The 24114-nt window shown below is 40.6% G+C and overlaps 2 protein-coding genes across 8 annotated transcripts in view; both read right to left on the reverse strand.

Moving 5' to 3' along the window:
- The window catches only part of LOC127670429 (zinc finger protein 431-like), a 296871-nt gene that overhangs the window by 121548 nt on the left and 151209 nt on the right, over nucleotides 1-24114 (reverse strand). For 2 of the 7 annotated variants that reach the window (XM_052164885.1, XM_052164868.1), the window contains exon 1: nucleotides 14862-14969. The exons of the other annotated variants lie outside the window; for them this stretch is intronic. In XM_052164885.1, the coding sequence (XP_052020845.1) occupies nucleotides 14862-14895 (34 nt within the window). In that variant the 5' untranslated portion in view covers nucleotides 14896-14969. Of the gene's footprint in view, nucleotides 1-14861; nucleotides 14970-24114 lie in introns of those variants that run through there. 7 annotated transcript variants of the gene reach the window in all.
- On the reverse strand, nucleotides 4720-9248 carry LOC127685044 (zinc finger protein 431-like; the record flags this gene model as incomplete). The annotated part of the gene is made up of 3 exons (XM_052181803.1): nucleotides 9214-9248; nucleotides 5988-6088; nucleotides 4720-5906 (listed from the first exon to the last, which is right to left on the reverse strand). Coding segments are annotated over exons 1-3 (1323 nt in total), but the record flags the coding sequence as incomplete, so codon positions are not given.

Below are 24114 nucleotides of genomic sequence, written 5' to 3' on the forward strand. Positions count from 1 at the left end.
GCAGCACTAAAATACTGTTTCCTACTCTGCCCTAGTACAGGTGGTGGAACCTTATGTCTCTGTACAGGGAATACAAACACTCCAATGCTGAACTTTGTGCAGGTCCACTTTCTTGTCTCAAAGGAAGGTCTCACTGCATCACCCAGGCAGTCTTGTCCTTACTATCTTCCTGCCTCATCCTCTAGAAGTTAGATCATAGATGGGTAGGACTGTATTTGACTATATTTAAGTACTAAAGGAACACTCCAGGTTCAATAATTTGCTAGTGGGTAATAATGGCTCAGTGGGTGTGAGCACTTGTTGCAAAAGATAGAAACTTTTGTTCAGATTCCCAACACCCACATGAAAAGTTTATGTACAATGCAATAACCCCACTACTGTTGATCAGAATGAGCAGAACAACTGGGTCCCAGTTCCAAGTACAGTGATGCTGACTTGGGGATAAAGCAGACAATGATAGAGCAGGCCCTTGCAGTGTCCTTTCGGCTCTCTTACATGTAAGCTCATGCATATGCACACAAGTTTATGTGTCACATACATTGTTGCAAATAATTTTGACCCACATGATCTTGTTTTTATTGGTGGAGGTCTTATGTAGGCCTGGCTGAACCCTGAACTCCTGATCCTCATGCTTGGACTTCTCAAGGGCATGCATGTGCAAAGGCTATTAGCTAATTGTTTTGCTTTTGAGAAAGGGTCTCACTATGATGCTGACTAGCCTGGAACTTGCCATGTAGAATTGGTTGGCCTCAGACTCAGAGATGTTGCATTAACAACATGCCCTAACATACCAGGCCATAGAGCTAAATTAGAAGGCATGTATGAATATATGTATGTATGTATGTATTTGCTTGGTTTTGTTTGTACGTGTACTAAAGCATTAAGGTGCTTGAAGATGGCCAAGAGGATGTTGGTTCCTCTGGAATGGAGTTTAAGATGGTTTTGAGCAATCTGATGTAGGTACAGGATATGGAACCCGGGTCCTTTGCAGATAACAGCCAATGTTCTGAATCACAAAGCCATCTCTCCATTGCACAGCTAAATTGTCAATGGGACGGCCTATGTTTCTTCCTTCATAGCAGTATCAAGAGATGAACCCCAAAAATCTCTTTTAGCTACTGAATCAATTTAAGGTATTCACTATCCTCAATTTGGAGACTGTTCAGCATTCTTAATTATTTGTTTGAGACCGGGTTTACCCATATAACTCTGGTTGGATGGGCATTCACTGTGTAAATTAGACTAATCTACACATTTTCTACAATCTTGCCCTTAACGCTTAGAGCTCTAGGGTATCCAGTATCCTCTTTTGGCTTTCATTTTTTTGTTAGATATTTGCCTTATTTACATTTCAAATGGTATTCCCTTTCCTCATTACCCCTTTGTAAAACCCCTATCTGTCCCCCTCCCTATGCTCAAACCCTCTCCCCAAATTTCTTGACTTGCATTCCAGTATCTATATCTGGGGAATCTCAGGCCTTCAAAGGACCCATAGCCTCTCCTCTCATTGATGTCTGAAGTGGCCATCGTCTCCTACATATGTAGCTAGAGCTATGGATCCCTCCATGTGTACTCTTTGGTTGTTGGTTTAGTCCCTGGGAGCTCTGGGGTACTGGTGGTACATGTTAGGAGTGCACACCTATTCAATTCCTTGGGTCCTGTGTCTAGCTGCTCCATTGGGGTCCATATGTTCAGTCTATTGGTTGGCTATGAGGTGTGGGTATTTTGATCCACTTTCCAATAAGGATCAAAGTATCCACACTTGGTCTTCCTTCTTGTGCTTCATGTATTCTGAGTTTTATCTTGAGTATTCAGAGCCTTTGGATGAATGCATACTGTGTATGTTCTTTTGTGATTGGGTTACCTCACTAAGGATGATGTTTCCTTGCTCCATGCATTTGCCTAAGAATTTCTTGAATTCATTGTTTTTAATAGCTGAGTAGCACGCCATTGTGTAATTGTACGTTTTCTGTATCATTCCTCTGCTGAGAGATATGTGTGTTATCTCCAGCAGCACTCCTTCATGGCCTCTGCATCACTGGCTGCCTCCAGGTTCCTGCTCTGTTTGAGTTCCTGTCCTGACCTCCTTGAAAGATGACAGTGATGTGGAAATGAGAGCCAAATAACATCCTTTCCTCCCCAAGCTGCTTTTGGATGTGGTCTTTCATTACAGCAGTAGAAACCCTCAGGTAACCTCCATGTTCCATTTTATTTGGAACACTTTGAAGCCTCATATTGATATTTTTGTTATTTTACTTTTAAGACACAGGTTTAACTGAAATGAATGAATAATGCCACTAAAATTGCTACATCAGTAAGATGTTTTTTCCTTGGCAAGATCTGACCAAAATTGTTTTGTATACTATGTCACAACTCCCATAAAATCTTTTTCAACATTTTGGCCTTGACTTAGTCATCTAACTTCTAAAAGGTAAATTATGGGGCTGGAAAAATGCTTCAGAGGTTAAGATTGCTTGATGCTGTTTAGAAGACCTGGGTTCCATTCCCAGGAACATGACCGTTCACAATCATCTACAGCTTCAGTTCCAGAGTATCCAATACCCTCTCTGGCCCAAGGCAAGCACATGATGTACATGTATAAAGGCAAAATTCTTTTTTTCTTATTTTTATTTATTTGGTATATTTTTTATTTACATTTCAAATAATTTCCCCTTTTCTGGCTCCCCACTCCCCAAAAGTCCCATTAGCCATTTTCCCTCCCCCTATTCCCCCATCTGATCCTTCCCACTTCCCTGTTCTGGTATTCCCCTATACTGCTGCACTGAATCTTTCCAGAACCAGGGGCCATTCGTCCGTTCCTCTTGGACATCAATTAATATGTGGATTATGTCTTGGGTATTCCACATTTCTAGGCTAATATCCATTTTATCAGTGAGTGCATACCAAGATTGATCTTTTGAGACTGTGTTGCCTCACCTAGTATGATGTTCTCCAGATCCATCCATTTGTCTAAGAATTTCATGACTTCATTGTTTCTGATGGCTAAATAGTATTACATTGTGTAAATATACCACATTTTTTGTTTCCATTCCTCCAGTGAGGGACAACTGGCTTCTTTCCAGCTTCTGGCTATTACAAACAGGCTGCTATGAAGAGAGTGGAGCATGTGTCCCTATTGCATGCTGGGGAATCCTCTGGGTATATGCCCAGGGGTGCTAGAGCAGGCTCCTCCAGAAATGTCATGCCCAGATCTCTGAAGAACCGCCAGACGGATTTCCAAAGTGGTTGTACCATCTTGCAGTAACTATGGCAGATATGACAACTGACAAAGAAAAACACCTGAACATTTTCCCTGTTTTAAATCATTTTATTAACAATTTTTTTATTCTAGTTTATGTTTATGACTACTTTGCCTATATGGATGTCCATGCCACATACATGCCTGGATTTTATGGGAATGATGAGTATCCATGTGAAGGCTGGGTATCAGATTGTGGTCCTTTATTAGTACAAGTGCTCTTTGCCATTGAGCCAACTCACATGCACTGAAAAATCCAGGGTCTTCTCAAGAACAGCAAGGGCTCTTACCTACTAAGCTCTCTCCATGCCTCAGACATGAAATAAGCAGCAAGTCATTATGCTAAGTGTTGACAGTTCCACTGAGCCAAGGAATGAATTGTAGGCACGATTTTTTGCATATAGATTTCCTACTATGTTCAAACCTATTTGACTTGAGTGATGTTCATTGTGCTTAACCCACAGGGAACCAGTTACATTCATTTAAGAATCTTTAATGGTGGCACATGCCTGTAATCCCAGCACTCTGGGATGCAGAGGCAGGCGGATTTCGGAGTTCAAGGCCAGCCTGGCCTACAGAGTGAGCTCCAGGACAGCCAGGACTATACAGAGAAATGTTGTCTTGAAAAAAATATATATATAAAAGAAAAAAAATCTTTAAATATTGGAGTTCATTATAACAAGGCTCTCATATATGTATATGTACATATTTACATATTTACCATATTTACATATTTAACATTTAACATATTTACATATTTAACATTGACTATCATATGCTTTCCCACTTTGCTTATATTCACAGGGTTTCTCTTCAGTATGTGTTCTCTGAAGTATTCTCTCCAGCATTATTTTTTGTGAATCTGGAGATAACAGTGACATGCAAAGACTTCCATATTGAATACCTTCGTAGTGTTTTTCTCCAGTATGAATGGTTTTATGCCTTTCTCACATTGTTCACCTCCATAAGGTTTCTTTCTGGTATGTGTTCTTTTATTCAAAGATGATCGTGTCATGAAAAGGTTTTCCCACATTGATTACATTGATAGTGTTTCTCACCAATGTTTTCTTTCATGGATTCAGAGATAATCATATTGTGAAATGGATTTATCACTTTTACCATACTTGTACGATTTATCTCTAATATATATTCTTTTCCACATAAGAGATCACTATGATGTCCAAAACCTTACTACATTTCTTGTGTTCATATGGTTTCTGTACCATGAGTATTTTCATAGTGATGAAGACTAGAGAAATATGCAAAGATGTTACCATGTTAAATGACTTCATAGGGTTCCTCTCTCAGATGGATTATGTTTCAGTAGATTATTTTGATTCTCAAAGGCTTTACCACAGTGATTATATTCATAGGGTATCTTCAGTATGATACTTTTTATGGTTTTGGAGCTGATGGTGATGTGTGTAGGCTTTAAAACATTGATTACATTCATAAGGTTTCTCTCCAGTATGTGTTCTTTTATGCACACACAAAGCAGACTGTTGTGAAAAGGCTTTACCACACTGATTACATTCATAAGGTTTCTCTCCAGTATGTGTTCTTTTATGCATGATCAAAGAAGATTGATGCGAAAAGGCTTTATTACATTGATTACATTCAAAAGGTTTCTCTCCGGAATGTGTTCTTTTATGCAAGCGCAAAGTATGGTGCTGTGCAAAGGCTTTACCACACTGATTACATTCATAGGGCTTCTCTCCAGTATGTGTTCTTTTATGCAATTGGAGACTACTGCTTTGTGAAAAGGCTTTCTCACATTGATTGCATTTGTATGGTTTCTCTCCACTATGTGTTCTTTTATGTAGTTGGAGACTAGAACTTTGTGCAAATGTTTTATCACATTGATTACATTTGTAAGGTTTCTCTCCAGTATGAATTCTTTCATGAGATTGAAGATGACTGTGAGATGCAAATGATTTGCTGCACTGATTACATTTATAAGGTTTCTCTCCAGTATGTGTTCTTTCATGTATTCGGAGATGACTCTGTTGTGTATAGGCTTTATCACATTGATTACACTTGAATGGTTTCTCACCTGTATGCATTACTTTATGTGTTCGGAGATGAGAGATTTGTGCAAAGGTTTTACCACATTGATTACATACATAAGGTTTCTCTCCTGTATGTGTTCTCTTATGTAAGACCAAAGAAGACTGATACGAAAAGGCTTTATCACACTGGTTACATTCATAGGGTTTCTCTCCAGTATGCATTCTTTTATGCAAACACAAAGTATGGTGATGTGCAAAGGCTTTACCACATTGATTACATTCATAGGGTTTCTCTCCAGTATGTGTTCTGTTATGCAAGCGCAAAGTATTGCGATCTGCAAAGGCTTTACCACACTGATTACATTCATAGGGTTTCTCTACAGTATGTCTTCTCTCATGTATTCGAAGTTTACTGGGTTCTGTAAAGGCTTTGCCACACTGAATACATTCATAGGGTTTCTGTCCAGTATGTGTTCTCTCATGTACTTGAAGGTTACTGGGTTGTGAAAAGGCTTTACCACACTGATTACATTTGTAGGGTTTCCATCCAGTATGTGATCTCTTATGTACTCGAAGTTTACTGGGTTGTGAAAAGGCTTTATCACACTGATTACATTTGTAGGTTCTCCCTCCAGTATCTGGTCTTTTATGTATTTGGAGACTATTATGACATGCAAGGGATTCACTATGTTGAAAACCTTCAGAGGATTTCTCTTGACTTTGAATTCTTTCATGGTTTTGAAGATGACTCTGACATATGAAGGCTTTATCACATTGTGTATATTCATAAGGTTTCTCTCCAACAGGATTTCTTGCATGCCTGCAATGATAATTGGGACATGGAAAAGTTTGATTACATTCATTACACAGATGAATCTTTTTCTATCTGCATGAATTTATTTTACAATTTGGTCTAACTGTAAGGTAGAATCAGATCGCGAGGTTTTATCACATTGCTTATAATCTTGGTGTTCCCTTTATTGTGGGGTGTTTTGCATCATTAAAGACAGCTGTGATTGTGAAGACATTTATTAAATGGCTCACATTAATAGCATAATTTCTCTACTTGAAGTTTTCCAGATATTTGAAGAAAACTGCAAGAATTCACAGATATACCACTCTAATTATATCCATAAATTTTCTTACACTGTGAGTCATACTGTTAGTACAGAGACCTGTGATGTCATATAGGCCACAATTAGCACACTGCAACTATGGGTCTGTTGCCAAGGCAATAGCCGCTATATACCCAGAATTCAATGACCCAACTTTACTTGTAATTTACTTCATTACCCATATATAATTGGTTAGCGTTTCTCCCCTCTCTCTCTTTCTTTTCCTCCTTCTTCTCACCAGCTACACATTTTCCCCATCTTATATAAAGCCCCACGTGGAACTGTTTGGCCTGGTGTGACCTACTCATTGGGGCCCGCATCTCTGCCGAATCCCTGCAGCCCGTGTGGAGGGCAGACAGGTGACCTGCATGGTGCGCAAGCAGACCAACTACTTGGAAAAAACCAACATTTTTGGCGTGCCCATCAGGAGATTCTGCCTGCAGTCTCTATGGAGAGGAGAGTGTAGACACCTGCTCAGTCTTGCCTATAGCAATGTTATACTTGGGTTATCAAGGTGAACCATGTGTTCTCAGACTGCTCTTTATTGGAGAAAAGATGGTGGGGGGGTCACTCCCTGTTGATTCTTACTTAGGACACAGGCCCACAACCGACTGGCTTGCAGATAAACTGCCTATGTTCTCAGGTCCTGGATGCAAGTAGACCCCTGGAGATTTGCACCCCCCCAGAGATCGTAAACTCAGAATAATACAGTACCTAGTGATATTTTTCTGCCCTGGCAGGCCATGGGGAGTTGTTCCCTCTGCTGCTCTCCAGGCAGGACACAGGCCCCACAACCTACCAGCTGGGAGATGAACCACCTGTGTGCTCAGGTCCTGGGCGCAGGCAGACCCCTGGCGGTTTGCACCCCCAGAGATCTAAAGTTCAGGGTGATACAGTACCTAGTAAAGCTCTTCTGCCCCAGCAGGCAGCGAATATGACCGTGGGGATTCTCTCCCTCTGCTGCTTTCCAGGCAGGAGACAGGCCCCATGCCCAGCAGTCTGGCAGTTGAACCACCTATATGCTCAGTTCCTGGGTGCAGGCAGATCTCTGGCGGTTTTTACCCCCAGATATCTAAAGCTCAGGTGCTACAGTAACTAGTGACACCCTTCTGCCCCAGCAGGCAGCGAATATGGCCACAGGGATCGGAATGCACATTTTTAACAAACACACATTGGCATATCAGTAAGGCGCATCGGTTAACTGGAGGGAATCTTAGCCATAGACGGGACCTGGCCAACCTTTCTAGAGCTAAGATTTGCCTGTCAGGCCCAGCCCACACGCTGGCTTTCCAGCTAACATCCATAATAAGACATTTAAGCCCTTGGGAGTACCCTCACTTGGAAGCGACCCCAAAATTCCCCCTTAGCTTTTACAGGTGCTCACAAAGTCCTGGTCCAGGCAGGGCACTTCCTCAGACGTTCTAAAAATGTTTCAGCTCCTAAAGGCCTTCACAACGACCTAGGTCTTTAGCCTAGCGTGTTGCCAATATCTTTTCAGGACGCTGAAATTATATTAAGCAATTTCCCCACCAACCCAATGGGAAATAACTTGACTTCAGCAGTACCTTCAGGCACCCCACTGGGATGCCTCCTGAAAAAAATCTCAAGTCTCTAAAACTAACATCCAATTTGAGGCAGTCAAAATGAATAAACCTCTATAATAAGGTCTGGACTCTATATAAGTTAGACAATACTTCCAATTGGCCACCTAATGGCACCCTAGACCCAATTGTTTCTAGGGAACTTAATACACACTACCAGCAATCCAGTAAATGGGATGAGATTCTATATGTTTAAGCTTTCTTCTATCTTTGCTCTAAACCCTCTCTCTGCTCTGCCTGTCCCCATCCCAGTTTCTCTTAGTCATGAAACCTACCCACCCTCCACTAGATGATGCTAGTTTTGATCCTGCAGACGAGCCACAACCCATCCGCAGCACATCTGTTGGGCCTGTGAAATCCTAAGCTGCAGCCTTGGTCTCTCTCACCATGTCTTGGAATCTAACAACCCGAACTCCCCAGATCCATCTTCTCCTCCAAGGACACCTGACCCAGCCATCAGTCCTTCCTCTGAGGGAAGTGGCTGGAATTGATCGTCTGGTTAGAGTACATGTTCCTTTCTCATTGAGTGAACTTTCTCAAATAGAAAGTAGACTGGATTCTTATACTTCTAACTCCTCTAACTTTATTAAAGAATTTCAGTACATCACTCAATCTTACAGCTTGACTTTCCATGATGTTCATATGATTCTTACTAACAATTTACTTCCTGATGAATGCAGGCAAGTTTTCGAAGAGGCAAGAATGCATGCAGAAGAAATTCACCAAACAGACAGATCCTATCTAATCGGATCTGAGACAGTGCCTGACCAGGATCCTCAGTTGAATTACAATTCCACAGGTGGTATTTTAGCCAGAGACAGGTTTATTACAGGCCTTCTGGCTGGTCTCAGAAAGGCAGCCTTAAAGCCAGTAGATTTTGAAAAACTCCAAGAGGTTGTCCAGGACAAACAGGAAAATCCATCTCAGTTTTTAGAATGCCTCCCAAAGGCTTTGTTACAATACACTAATCTAGATCCCGAGAATCCAGAAGGTAAGCAACTTTTAATGACTTGAGAACAGAGGTCCATCCCATCCAGATACAACTCCAGCTGACCTCCTAGCCTTGGCTATGGATGATTGAAGGGGCCAAATCACCCTCAACCCTACCACGCCCATCCCCAGCAGGGAGCCCTGGGTAACTATCATGGTATGTGGGCGGCCCATCTCCTTCCTTTTGGACACCGGGACCACTTACTCGGTGCTGATGGAGTTTTGGGGTCCTGCCTCACCCTCGTGTCTTCCCATAGTTGAGATAGGAGGACATCCTTACTTTTCTCATCAGACCCCACCATTTAGCTGCACTTTTAGAAATATACCCTTCACCCATTCCTTTTTGTAATTCCTTTGGTAGTGCCAACTATTCCCATTCCCTTATTAGGAAAAAATCTTTTAGTTAAGTTGGGGGCTTCAATTTCTTTTGCTCCCCCAACTAGCCTGGACCCAGGCTCGCCAGCAGTTCCGCTACTTCTCCTTCTAGCCAGTCAACCTACTAACACTAACATGTTATCTCCTCTACCAATGTCTCAGGTGGACCCCAGAGTTTGGGACGTCCAGAACCCCTCTGTTGCTAGACATCATTCTTCTGTTGTCAAACAGTTACTGGTCCATACCAGATATATCACCCAAGCTCAATAACCTCTCTCTCTTCAGAGCCTATCATTTCTGACCTCTTAAGGAAAAAAAAATCCTTCATCCCACTTCTCCTTCCAACACCCCTATACTAGCAATTAAGAAACCTAATGGTAAGCCGGGCGTGGTGGCACATACCTATAATCCCAGCACTTGGGAGGCAGAGGCAGGCGGATTTCTGAGTTCGAGGCCAGCCAGGTCTACAGAGTGAGTTCTAGGACAGCCAGTGCTATACAGAGAAACCTTGTCTCGAAAAACAAAACAACTACAACAAAAAAAAAAAAAAAAAAGGAAAGAAAGAAAGAAAGAAAGAAAGAAACAAACAAACAAACAAACAAACCTAATGGTACCTATCACTTGGTTCAAGACCTCAGGCGCATTAATGCTGCAGTGTGTTCCTCTCCACCCTGTCATAGCTAACCCCTACATACTTCTTTCTACTATCCCCTCAGGAACTTCTCATTTCTCAGTCCTAGATCTAAAGGACACATTTTTCTCTATCACTCCCAACACACAGTCACAGAACATATTTGCCTTTACCTGGACGGACCCTGACACCCACTTTTCTACCCAACTTACCTGTACTGTTTTACCTCAGGGATTCTGAGACAGCCCATACCTATTTGACCAGACTCTGGCTTCTGACTTACTCTCTTAATCTCTCCCTAGATGTAAAATTCTTCTTTATGTAGATGCCATCCTTGTCTGCAGCCCATCTCTAGAGATTAGCCAAGCAGACACCTCTGTTCCTCTAAATTTCCTTTCCAGTGGAGGTAACAGCTATTGGGATTGTCCACTGCAGATTCCACCAGATGGATGACTCTATTGTATCAAGGGAAACAACTGAGCTGATGAGGCAGCTAGAGCTGCGGCCCTTAGAGGGCTAAACTCATCTCACCTTCCCCAAGACATCCTTACACTGCAGCCCACATCTCTACCTCCACCCCCTGACACTCGCCAAACTCTATCTTGTCTTCACCAACTCTTTCATCCTAACAGCCAAGCATTATCTTCTTTTGTTAAGACCCACTTACAGACTACTCCTGAAGACTTAAATTTCTTCAAATCTATTCTTGTAAAATCTGTCAGATGTCAGATTCCAACTTGAGATATAGTTGTACCCCTTTCCCTACCCATTACGCTAGAGGTTCCCTTTCTGGAACTGACTGGCAACTTGTCTTTACCCATATGCCTACGGTCAAGCACGCCAAGTACCTCCTGTTCTTGGTGGATACCTTCTTGGGGTGAGTAGAAGCCTTTCCCACCACTAACAAAAGGGCTCAGACAGTCTCTGATCTCCTCCTCCAAGAGATCATACCCGATTTGGTGTTCCAGCCTCCCTTCAGTCAGACAATGGTCCTGAATTTACTTCCCAGATCTCTGAGTCTATCTAAGGCCTTAAACATCCCTTGGCATTTTCACATTCCCTACCATCCTCAATCTTCAGGTAAGGTAGAAAGAACTAACTGCTCTTTAAAAACCACTCTTGCTAACCTGTCACAGGAACTTCACCTTGACTGGGTAAAACTCCTACCTCGGGCTCTTTTCAGGCTACGAGCTCTCCCCAAGGGTGACCTCTTCTGATCTCACCCTTTGAACTTATGTATGGATGTCCAGTTTTAACTCCTGGTCTTTCACCTAAATTTTCTCCCCTCCAAGACCACCTACTCACCCCACTGCTTTGCCACCTTTGCTCTCTCCTATGAGACTTTGCTGACCACCATCTACCGCGGCCACAGACTGTCTCCTGTCCACTACCGGTCAACATTGGAGACCAAGTCCTCTTATCCCCTCCAGATCATCGGCCCTTACCCCTCTCTCCCAAATGGCAGGGCCTTTTTAAGGTGATTCTCATGACCCCTATAGCTGCTAAACTCGAAGGATTCTCTCATTGGGTCCACCTGTCTCACCTCAAACATTTCATCCCTCCACCTACAAATGACTCTTCTTCATACATGTCAGCCCTAATATGACCATACTCTATTAAGCTCCAGAGGACATTGAGACCATCCACCTTGTCCCCAATTCCAGAACATAAGACTCGACTCTGGCAGCTGAGCTCAACCACATTGGATTAGACATGGGTTTCTTCTCCTACCCTGCTGATCTATGTTTCCATCCAGGGCAGTCCTTACATCTGGAGATTCGAGGTTCAAGAAACCACCACAGATAACAGTCTTTCCAAATAGGGTCAGGAAACTGCTCCATAGCCGGATGCCAGGAACCGATCCAAATCACGATCATCCCTGTATGTGTTATTCCATCTAAGTATTATGATCTCTATACTTGCTTTCTCTTTGACCAGACAAAAGATTATTGTAAAAAACAATCAGAGGAATATGGGGGCTGCCCATTTTGGTTTTATCAGATACATATGCTAGGATCACGGGTCAATCATTTCTTCTATCAATACTGCAAGACACTTTTCTTCTACATACAAGACACGTGGGATTCCAGGTGGGTGACAGGAGTTGTTGGTAAGCTCTATCATAAAAACCAGCCCAGTTACCCAGTAAGTACCATCTATATTCAGAGAAAATATATCTCAATTGCCCAACCCCTAGATACTGGAAAAGTAGGGGAGATAATTAAACACTACTCTGAGGTCCTTGATTCTTTGACAGCACCCTCATAAATGGCACTAACTCGTCATTTTGCCTGTTGCTTCAAACCTTGACCTCAGGATACCAGCTCCTTAATGTCACCAGGCCTGGTCACTTTAGGGATTGTTGGGTATGAGTACCCCAGAAATTGACTCAAAACTGTTACAGCTTCTCCAGTGATACTGCCAAATAACCTTACCTCACCTTTTGTTATCTGTCCTGTGTCCGATATCACCATGACTCCATACCTTACCTCTGTCCTTCTCTTTGGCATGGCAAACCATTTTAAGACCTCTGGGACAGGTTCTGTAGGAGCACTAAGCTCCCTAGACTGTACTAAAACCAGAAGCTTTGATATATCATCTCTGCCACAATGCCCTGCAATCCAGAACACAATTCTTTGTGGCACCCAGGTATACCATTGCCTACCTGACAGCTGGTCAGGAGTTTGCACGTTGGTACACCTCTTCTCTGAGCTGGGAGTAGTCTAGGGAAATGAGGCCCTGCCAATCCCAGTTGTAGATATGATAGCTGCTTGACATGAGAGGGTAGTTTAGATCGTGCCACTCTTGGTTTCTACAGGAATAGCCATAGGTGTTGGTACTGGTACTGGCAGGAATAACGACTTCTCTGGCCCAATACAATACATTCACTTCCCAGTTTAAAAGCGATCTGCAGGGAATGACTGAAACTGTGCTTACTATCCAGAAGCAGATCGATTCTTTGGCAGCTGTGGTGCTTCAGAACTGATGGGGCCTAGATGTCCTGACAGCTGAAGAAGGTGGTCTTTGCTTGTTTCTTCAAGAAGAATGCTGTTTCTATGCCAACCAATCCGGGATAGTGAGAAACAAAATTCAGAAGCTTCAGTCAGACATAAAGAACTTCAGAGATCTTAAGACCTCCAGCTATGACATTTTCAAAAACCCTATATGGAAGTGGATACTCCCTTTTGTAACACCTTTTCTAGTCATCTTCCTGGTGTTATTGTTTGCTCCCTGCCCCATTAATCTTGTTTCTGCATTCCTCCAACGGCAAATACAAAAAACTTCTAACCAAACTATTAATGAGTTTCTGTTACAGAATTACCAGCCGCTGCCCAGAGAAGAGCCGCTGTCCACAGAGGTACCTGATGCCAATGTATACCAATGTAGACCCCGGTGGTGAACATCAGCTACACCCCAAAATTGACAATGCCCCTAGACAGCAGGAAGCAGTTTAAAAGACACGGCGCCATCACTTCTTTTCACCATTGGGTCCCCCCTCTTCTTTTCCTTTTCTTTTTAATAACAGAAATGGTGGGATGTTAATATAGAGACCTGTGACGTCATATAGGCAACAATTAGCACAGTGCAAGTACAGGCCTACTGCCAAGGCAACAGCCGCCATATATCCATAATTCAATGGCCCACCTTTATCTGTAATTTACATCATCACCCATATATAATTGGGTAGCGTTTCTCCTCTTTCTCTTTTTCTTTTCGTTCTGTCGTTCCGCTGGCTACACTTTATCCCACCTTAAACAAAGCCCCATGTGGAACTGTTTGTCCTGGTGTGACCTACTCATTGCAGCCACATCCCCCTGGCCCATGCTGCAAGCAAACAGTTGACCAACATGGCTTGCAGGCAGACGAACTGCATGGAAAAACCAACACATACAATATTTGAAAAGTGAAGCACAAACAGAAATTCCATAGTCCTAAGGCTCATAGTGATTTTCTGTAGTGTATCTTTGCAGTTGTATTCCAAATGAAGTTGAAAAAGTAAGTGATTACAAACTTGTATGACATTCAGAAAGTCTCCTCAAAGTGGGGACTAGCAGATAGCATCTAATATGTCTAGGAAAGAGAGATACTCTGCTTCTCAATATCCCTATGCTCCTATGGCCTGTATCCATTATGACATATGATATAACTATTAGAAGAATAACAAATAAAGGATTCCACCTTGCATTCACAAAGATTGACATTTTGTTCCTCATAGACATGAAGTGTAGGGTAGGGATTAAGGTTTTTTCACAACAACATTATTGAATCTCATAAACTTCCTCTCTCACTAAACTTAGCAAATTTAAGACAAGTATATGAAAAACAACAGTTTTATTATGGACTATTTGCTAATTAGAAGATTTTGGACATAGTCATATGAAAGTACATGAAATGGCAGTTCTATAGTGTAGCTCTAATGGTGACATGATTCAAATAGTTATATCTGTTAAGATATACTGTCATAGAGGAATGCCTTACAAGAACATAGCAGCTGCCTGGCATCGAGGTATGTGGCTTGTGAGAATTTAATAGTCAACATAAACTGTTGCTGATCTTTTAAAGTTTGAGAACACATCAAATTTTCTTCAGAAGCACATTCGAATCAGGTTTCACAAAACAATTACCTTATATGTCTTCTATCACCTTGACAATATTCTTCAATATTATGGTCTTCCCAATTGTATCCTAAAATGTAGTACCAGGAAATGTATGATACATTGGAAATTAGTCAATTAGCCATTATCTACAATGAATCTTAGAACCATGCCTGTTTCTTATTCTTCCTCATTCTCATTCAAGATTACAGAGGAGCATCAATAACAAAGAAACAGCTGCCCCCCCATCCCTTATTTTTAAACACAAAGGAAAATTCAGTTTTACCTATAGCAATGAAGTTCCTGTATGTGTCAATCATCACATCTTTGTAAAGTCTCTTCTGAGATGCATCCAGCAAGGACCACTCCTCCCGAGTGAAGTGTATATGCACATCATCATAGGTCAATGCATCCTAACGTGTACGAGAGAAAGCATGATTGTGATAACACTGTAATGAATACTTCATTGACAATATATTCATATAATTCTGGTGCTTCCAAAACTTAGTCCCTGACAGAGAAATCCGACTATAATCACAAAATCATTTTAGAAGAAATCCAAACTATGAGGTTCACCTGGAATTGCTGTGCCCTTTGAATAGCACATAGCCTAGCAAAAGAAATGCCAATTGACAGATAGACTGAGAAATGTAGAAACCGAGGGTTGGGGTGGGAGGACATATTAACACCACAGAGAAACCAATATAAAGAGTTACAAACTAACTCAGTCAGGTGGAGAAGGCGGAGTTGCCATCTTTGTCTCCAGCCAGACGAAACAGGCGACCCCAGGTACTGAGCTAGCCCAAGTGTAAGACCTCTGGGAAGCTATGGGTTGCCGCCTGCACCTAGTAACTGGGAGAGCAGCGGTTCCTCCCTGGGCCAGCCAGGCTCTGGTACTCAGGCGGAGAAGGCACAGTCTCCAACGTTGTCCCCAGCCAGACGAGACAGGCGACCCCAGGCACTGAGCTAGCCCGAGTGTAAGACCTCTGGAGACACAGACAACCGAGTTGTGGACTGCTGCCTGTGCCCAGGAACTGGGAGAACAGTGGTTCATCTGTGTGCTAGTCAGGCATGGGGCCGGTGCCCTGCGGGATCCCCGCTGCCATCTTCACTCTCTGTCAGAGCAGACGGGCAGTACCAGGTTCAGTCCACAGAGACAACCCAAGCATAACATTGCTTGGGGCAGGACACACCAGGGCTCCAACAGCACCCAAGAGGATGGCAGCACATCAGCAATCTGTGCCAGGGGAAGCCCAGCCATCCAGTGTTGTAAAAATAACCTTATAGGCTCAAAGGAGGTTGAAGCGCCAGCCAGTGATTAGACCAACTAACACCAGTGAGAACTAGATGGCAAAAGGCAAACGTAGGAACGTTACTAACAGAAATCAAGGGAATATGGGAGCATCTGAATCCAATTCTCCATTAACAGCAAGTCCTGAATATCCCAACACACCAGAAAAACAAGATTTGGATTTAAAAGCACTGGTCATGATGCTGTTACAGGAACACATGAAAGACATAAATAAATCTATTTGAGAAATTCAGGAGGAAATGGATCAGAAGTTAGAAGCCCTTATAAGGGAAAGACAAAAATCATTAAAAGAAATCCAAGAGAATACAGATCAAAAGATAGAAGCCAATAAGGGGGAAATGCAAACAATCATTTAAAGAAATACAGGAGAAGTTTGGTCAACAGGCTGAGATCATGAAAGAGGAAACACAAAAATCTCTTAAAGAATTACAGGAAAACACAAACAAGCAAGTGAAGGAGCTGAGCAAAACCATCCAGGATCTAAAAACAGAAGTAGAAGCAACAAAGAAATCACAAAGGGAGACAACTTTGGAGATAGAAAACCTTGAAAAGAAATCAGGGGCCATAGATGCAACTATCCACAACAGAATACAAGAGATAGAAGAATCTCAGATGCCGAAGATACCATAGAAACCATGGACTCATCAGTCAACGAAAATGCAAAATGCAAAAAACTTGTAACCCAAAATATCCAGGACAATCCAGGAAATCAAGGACACAATGAGAAGGCCAAACCTAAGAATCATAGACATAGATGAGAGTGAAGATTGACAACTTAAAGTGACAGCAAATATCTTCAACAAAATTACAGAAGAAAACTTTTCTAAGCTAAAGAGAGAGATGCCCATGAATATACAAGAAGCCTACAGAACTCCAAACAGACTGGACCACAACACAAATACCTCCCTTCACATAATAATCAAAACCCGAAATATACTAAACAAAGAAAGAATATTAAAGACATTAAGAGAAAAAGGCCAAGTAACATATAAAGGAAGACATGTCAGAATTAGACCAGACTTCTCACCAGAGACCATGAAAGCTAGAAGATCCTGGGCGGAGCTCATGCAGACTCTAAGAGAACACAAATGCCAGTCAAAACTACTATACCCGGCAAAACTCTCAATCACCATAGATAGAGAAACCAAGATATTCCATGAAAAAAACAAGTTTAACCAATATCTTTCCACAAACCCAGCCCTACAAAGGATAGTAGGAGGAAAACATCAATACAAGGAAGGAAACTTCACCCTGGAAAAAGCAAGATAGTAGTAACCTTCGTTCATCAAACCCAAAAGTAGATAAACAATCAAATATAAAAAGCAACATCAAAAATGACAGGAGGTAACAATCACTATTTCTTAATATCACTTAACATCAATGGACTCGATTCCCCAATAAAAAGACATAGACTAACAGACTGGTTATGTAAACAGGACCCTACAGGAAACACACCTAAGAGTCAAACACAAACACTATCTTAGAGTAAAATGCTGGAAGACAATTTTATAAGCGAATGGTCTCAGGAAACAAGCAGGAGTAACCACTCTAATTTCAGATAAAATTGACTTTCAACTTAAAGTCATCAAAAGAGACCCTGAGGAACACTTCTTGCTGGTCAAAGGAAAAATACACCAAGAACTCTCAATCCTGAGAATGCTCCAAATGCAAAAGCACCCTCATTCATAAAAGAAACTTTACTAAAGCTCAAAGCACATATTGCACCTAACGCAATAATTGTGGGTGACTTCAACACTCCACTATCCTCAATGGACCCATCAGGAGAACAGAAACTAAACAGGGACACAGTGAAACTAATTGAAGCTTTGGACCAATTAGTGTTAACAGATTTTATATATAACATTTCATCCTAAAGCAAAAGAATATACCTTTTTCTCAGCACCTCATGGGACCTTCTCCAAAATCGATCATATAATTGGTCTCAAGACAGACCTCAACAAATATAAGAAGATTGAAATAATCCCATGCCTCCTATCAGATCACTATGGAGTAAAAGTGGTCTTCAATAGCAACAAAATCAACAGAAAGCCCACATACACATGGAAACTGAATAATAGTCTATTCAATGATACCTTTGTCAAGGAAGAAATACAGAAAGAAATCAAAGACTTTCTAGAATTTAATGAAAATTAAGGCACAACATACCCAAATCTATGGGATACAATGAAAGCAGTGCTAAGAGGAAAACTCATAGCCCTAAGTGCCTCCAAAAAGAAAATGAAGAGAGAATATAATAGCAGCTTAACGAAATACCTGAAAGCCCTGGAATAAAAAGAAGTTGATTCACCCAGGAGGAGTAGAAGACAGGAAATCATCAAACTCGGGGCTGAAATCAATCAAGTAGAAAGGAAGAGAACCATACAAAGACTCAACAAAACCAGGAGCTGGTTCTTTGAGAAAAAAAAATCAACAAGATTGATAAACCCTTTGCCAGATTAACCAATAGGCACAGAGAAAATATCCAGATTAACAAAATTAGGAATGAAAAGGGAGATATAACAACAGAATTAGAGGAAATTCAAAAAATCATCAGACCCTACAGAACCCTATACTCAACACAACTGGAGAATCTGGAGGAAATGGATAGTTTCCTGTACAGATATCAAACACCAAAATTAAATCATGATCAAATAGATCATCTCAACAGTCCCATAACCCCTAAAGAAATAAAAGGGGTCATAGAAAGTCTCCCAATCACAAAAAGCACGGGACCAGATACTTTTAGTGCAGAATTCTATCAGACCTTCAAAGAAGACCTAATCCCAATACTCTGCAAATTATTCCACAAAATAGAAACAGAAGAAACACTACCCAACTCATTCTACGAAGCCGCAATTACACTGATACCAAAACCATACAAAGATCCAACAAAGAAAGAGAACTTCAGACCAATTTCCCTTATGAACATCGATGCAAAAATACTCAATAAAATTCTTGCTAACCGAATCCAAGAACACAACAAAATGATCATCCACCATGATCAAGTAGGCTTCATCCCAGGGATGCAGGGATGTTTCAACATAAGGAAATCCATCAATGCAATCTACTACATAAACAAACTCAAAGAAAAAAACCACATGATCATTTCATTAGATGCAGAAAAAGCATTTGACAAAATTCAGCATCCTTTCATGCTGAAAGTCTTGGAAAGAACAGGAATTCAAGACCCATACCTAAACATAGTAAAAACAATATACAGCAAAACCAAAGCCAACATCAAACTAAATGGGGAGAAACTTGAAGCAATCCCACTAAAATCAGGGACTAGACAAGGCTGCCCTCTCTCTCCATATCTTTTCAATATAGTACTTGAAATTCTCACTAGAGCAATTAGACAACAGAAGGAGGTCAAAGGGATACAAATTAGAAAGGAAGAAATCAAATTATCACTATTTGCAGATGATATGATAGTATACTTAAGTGACCCAAAAAACACCACCAGAGAACTTCTATAGTTCATAAACAACTTCAGCAAAGTGTCTAGTTATAAAATCAACTCAAGCAAATCAGTAGGCATTATATACTCAAAGGATAAACAGGCTGAGAAAGACGTTAGGGAAATGACACCCTTCACAATAGCCATAAACAATATAAAGTATCTTGGTGTGATTCTAACCAAACATATAAAAGATCTGTATGAGAAGAACTTTAGTTCTCTAAAGAAGGAAATGGATGAAGACCTCAGAAAATGGAAAAACTTGGCATGCTCTTGGATTGGCAGGATTAATATAGTTAAAATGGCCATCTTTCCAAAAGCAATGTACAGATTCAATGCAATCTCCATCAAAATCCCAATTCAGTTCCTCTTAGAGTCAGAAAAAGCAATTCCCAAATTCATCTGGAATAACAAAAAACTCAGGATAGCTAAAACTATTCTCAAGAGTAAAAGAGCTTCTGGGGGAATCAATATCCCAGACCTCAAACAATACTACAGAGCAACAGTGTTAAAAACTGCATGGTATTGGCACAGAAACAGACAAGGGAACCAATGGAATAGAATTGAAGACCCAGAAATGAATCCACACACCTATGGTCACTTGATCTTCGACAAAGGAGCTGAAAACATCCAGTGGAAAAAAGATAGCCTTTTCAACAAATGGTGCTTGTTCAACTGGAGGTAAGCATGCAGAAGATTGCGAATTGATCCAGTCTTATCTCCTTGTACTAAGCTCAACTCCAAGTGGATCAAGGACCTCCATATAAAACCTGACACACTGAAACTAATAGAAAAGAAACTGGGGAAGAACCTTGAGGACATGGGGACAGGGGAAAAATTCTTGAACAGAACACCAATAGCTTATGCTCTAAGATCAAGTATTGACAAATAGGACCTCATAAAATTACAAAGTTTCTATAAGGCAAAGGACACTGTCAAAAGGACAAAAATGGCAACCAACAATCTGGGAAAAGATCTTTGTCAACCCTACATCCAATAGAGGGCTAATATCCAATATATACAAGGAACTCAAGAAGTTAGACCCCAGGGAACCAAATAACCCTATTAAAAATGGGGTACAGAGGTAAACAGAGAATTTTCACCTGAAGAAATTCGGATGGCCGAGAAGCACCTTAAGAAATGCTCAACATCATTAGTCATTAGGGAAATGCAAATCAACACAACCCTGAGGTTTCACCTCACACCAGTCACAATGGCTAAGGTTAAAAACTCAGGAGACAGCAGGTGTTGGCTAGGATGTGGAGAAAGAGGAACACTCCTCTACTGCTGGTAGAATTGTAAGATGGTACAAAACAGAATAGAAATTTTAAAAGGAGTAAGGGGAAAGGTCAAGTAACATAAAAAGGCATACCTATCAGAATTACACCAGACTTCTCACCAGAAACTATAAAAACTAGAAGATCCTGGACAGACCCTAAAATAACATAAATGCCAGTCCAGGCTAATATGCTCAGCAAAAATCTCAATTAGCATAGATTGAGAAAACAAGATACTCCAAGACAAAACCAAATTCACACAATATCTTTCCACAAACCCAGCTCTACAAAGGATAATGGGTGGAAAATACCAACACAAGGAGGGAAACTACACCCTAGAAAAAGCACAAAGATAATGTTTCAACAAACACAAAACATAATTCCACCTTTAACAACAAAAATAACAGGAAGCAACAATCACTTATCCTTAATTTCTCTTAACAACAATGGACTCAATTCCATAAGAAAAAGACATAGACTAACACACTGGATAAGTAAACAGGACCCAATATTTTGCTGCATACAAGAAACCCACCTCAGTGAAAAAGGCATTCACGACCTCATAGTCAAAGGTTGGAAAACAATTTTCCAAACTACTGGTCCCAAGAAACAAGATCGAGTGGCCATTCTTATATGAGATAAAATCAACTTTCAAACAGAAGTTGTCAAAAAAGATAAGGAAGGACACTTTATACTGGTCAAAGGAAAAAAATCTACCAAGAAGAACTCTCAACTCTGAACATCTATGCTCCAAATGCAAGGGCACCCACATTCCTAAAAGAACCTTTATTAAAGCTCAAAGCCCACATTGCACCTCACAGAATAATAGTCAGAGAGTTCAACATCCCACTCTCAGCAATGAACAAATCATAGTGACAGAACTAAACAAAGACATAGTGAAAGTAAAAGAAATTATGAAGTAAATGGAGTTAACAGATATTTATAGAACATTTCATCCTAAAACAAAAGAATATACCTTCTTCCCAGCACCTCATGGTAACTTCACGAAAATTGACAAGATAATTTGTCACAAATAGGCCTCAACAGGTACAGGAATATTGAAATAATCTCATGTACCCTATCAGATGACCATGGCCTAAGGCTGGTCTTAAGTTACAGCAAAAACAATGGAAAACACGCCATCTACCTGGAAGCTGAACAATGCTCGACTCAATGATAACTTGGCCAAGGAAGAAATAAAGAAAGAAATAAAAGACTTTTTAGAATTTAATGAAAATGAAGACACATCATAAAAAACTTATGGGACAGAATGAAACCAGTGCTAAGAGGAAAACACATATCTCTAAGTGCCTCCAAAAAGAAAATGGGGAGACCTTACACATTTCAGGTGAGCTTGACTGCACACCTGAAAGCTCTAGAAAAAAAAAAGAAGCAAATACACTCAAGAGGAGTAGACAGTAGGAAATAATCAAACTCAGGGCTGAAATCAATCAAACAGAAACAAAGAATCAACGAAACCAGGACCTGGTGATTTGAGAAAATCAACATGATAGATAAACCCTTAACCAGATGAACCAGGGGGCACAGAGACAGTACCCAAATTAATACAATGAGAAATGAAAATGGAGACATAAGAACAGAAACTGTGGAAATTCAAAAACTCTTCAGATCCTACTACAAAAACTTATACTCAACAAAATTGGAAAATGTGGATGAAATGGATAATTTCTAGACATTTACCAGATGCCAATGCTAAAACAGAACCAGATAAACCACCTAAATAGTCGTAGAAGACTGAGGAAATAGAAGCAGACATTAACAATCTCCCAACCCAAAATACCCAGGACCAGATAGGTTATTGGAGAATTCTATCAGATTATCAAAGAAGACCTAATACCAATATTCTTCAAACTATTCCACAAAAGAGAAACACAAAGAATGCTACCCAATTTATACTATGAAGTCACAATTATATTTATACATAAAACAAATAAAGACTAAACGAGGAAAGAGAACTTCAGATCAATTTCACTCATGAACATTAATGCAAAAATACTTAATAAGATTCTTGCCAAGTGAATCAATGAATACATCAAATCAATCATTCACCATGATCAAGTAGGCTTCATCCCAGGGATGCAAGGATGGTTCAATATATCGAAATCTATCAATGTAATCTACTACATAAACAAACTCAAAGAAAAAAACCACATAATCATTTCATTAGATGCTGTAAAAGCATTTGACAACATCTAACACACCTTCATGATAAAAGTCTTGGAGAGATCCGGAATTCAAGGCCCACTCTAAACATAGTAAAAGCAATATACAGCAAACCAGTAGCCAACATCAAACTAAATGGGGAAAAACTTAAAGCAATTACCCTAAAATTGGGCACCAGACAAGGCTGCCCACTCTATCTATTCAACTTCAAATTCCACCTAGAGCAATTAGGCAACAAAATGAGGTCAAAGGTATACAAATTGGAAAGGAAGAAGTCAAAATATCACTATTTGCAGATGATATGATAGTGACCCCAAACATTGCACCAGAGAACTCCTAAAGCTGATAATCAACTTCAGCAAAGTGGCTGGATATAAAATTAACCCAAACAAATCAGTAGCTTTCCTCTACTGAAAGGATAAACAAGCTGAGAAAGAAATTAAGGGAACGACACCCTTCACAATAGTCACAAATAATTTTCATACCTTGGTGTGACTCTAACCAAACAAGTGAAAGATATGTATGACAAGAACTTCAAGCCTCTGAAGAAAGAAATCAAAGAAGATCTCCGAAGATGGAAAGATCTCCCATGCTCATGGACTGGCAGGATTATTATAGCAAAAATGGCCATCTTGCCAAAAGCAATCTGCAAATTCAATGCAATCCCCATGCAAATTCCAAACCAATTCTTCATAGAGCTAGAAAGAGCACTCTGTAAATTCATTTGATATAAAAAAAGGGGCGGATAGTGAACACTATTCTGCACAACAATAGGACTTCTGGGGGAATCACCATCCCTAACCTCAAGCTCTAGTACAGAGCAATAGTGATAAAAACTGTATGGTATTGCTATAGTGATAGGCTGGTAGATCAATGGACAAGATTTGAGGACCCAGAAATGAACCCACACATCTATGGTAACTTGACACTTGACAAAAGAGCTAAAAAATTCCTATGGGGTTTCCTATGGGAAACCGACAGTATGTTTAACAAACTCTGCTGGATCAACTGGAGGTCAGCAAGTAGAAAAATGCAAATCAACCCATTCTTATCTCCTTGTACAAAGCTCAAGTCCAAGTGGATCCAGGACCGCCACATAAAACCAGATACACTGAAGTTTATGGAGGAAAAAGTGGGAAAGAGCCTTGAACACATGGGCACAGGGGAAATTTTCCTAAACAGCACACCAATAGCTTATGCTCTAAGAACAAGAATCTATATATTGGACCTCAGAAAACTGGAAAGCTTCTCTAAGGCAAAGGACACTATTAATAGGACAAAACAGCAATCAATAGATTGGGAAAAAAAT

Source organism: Apodemus sylvaticus, chromosome 1, assembly GCF_947179515.1.
Source record: "Apodemus sylvaticus chromosome 1, mApoSyl1.1, whole genome shotgun sequence".
NCBI classification, from domain to species: domain Eukaryota; kingdom Metazoa; phylum Chordata; class Mammalia; order Rodentia; family Muridae; genus Apodemus; species Apodemus sylvaticus.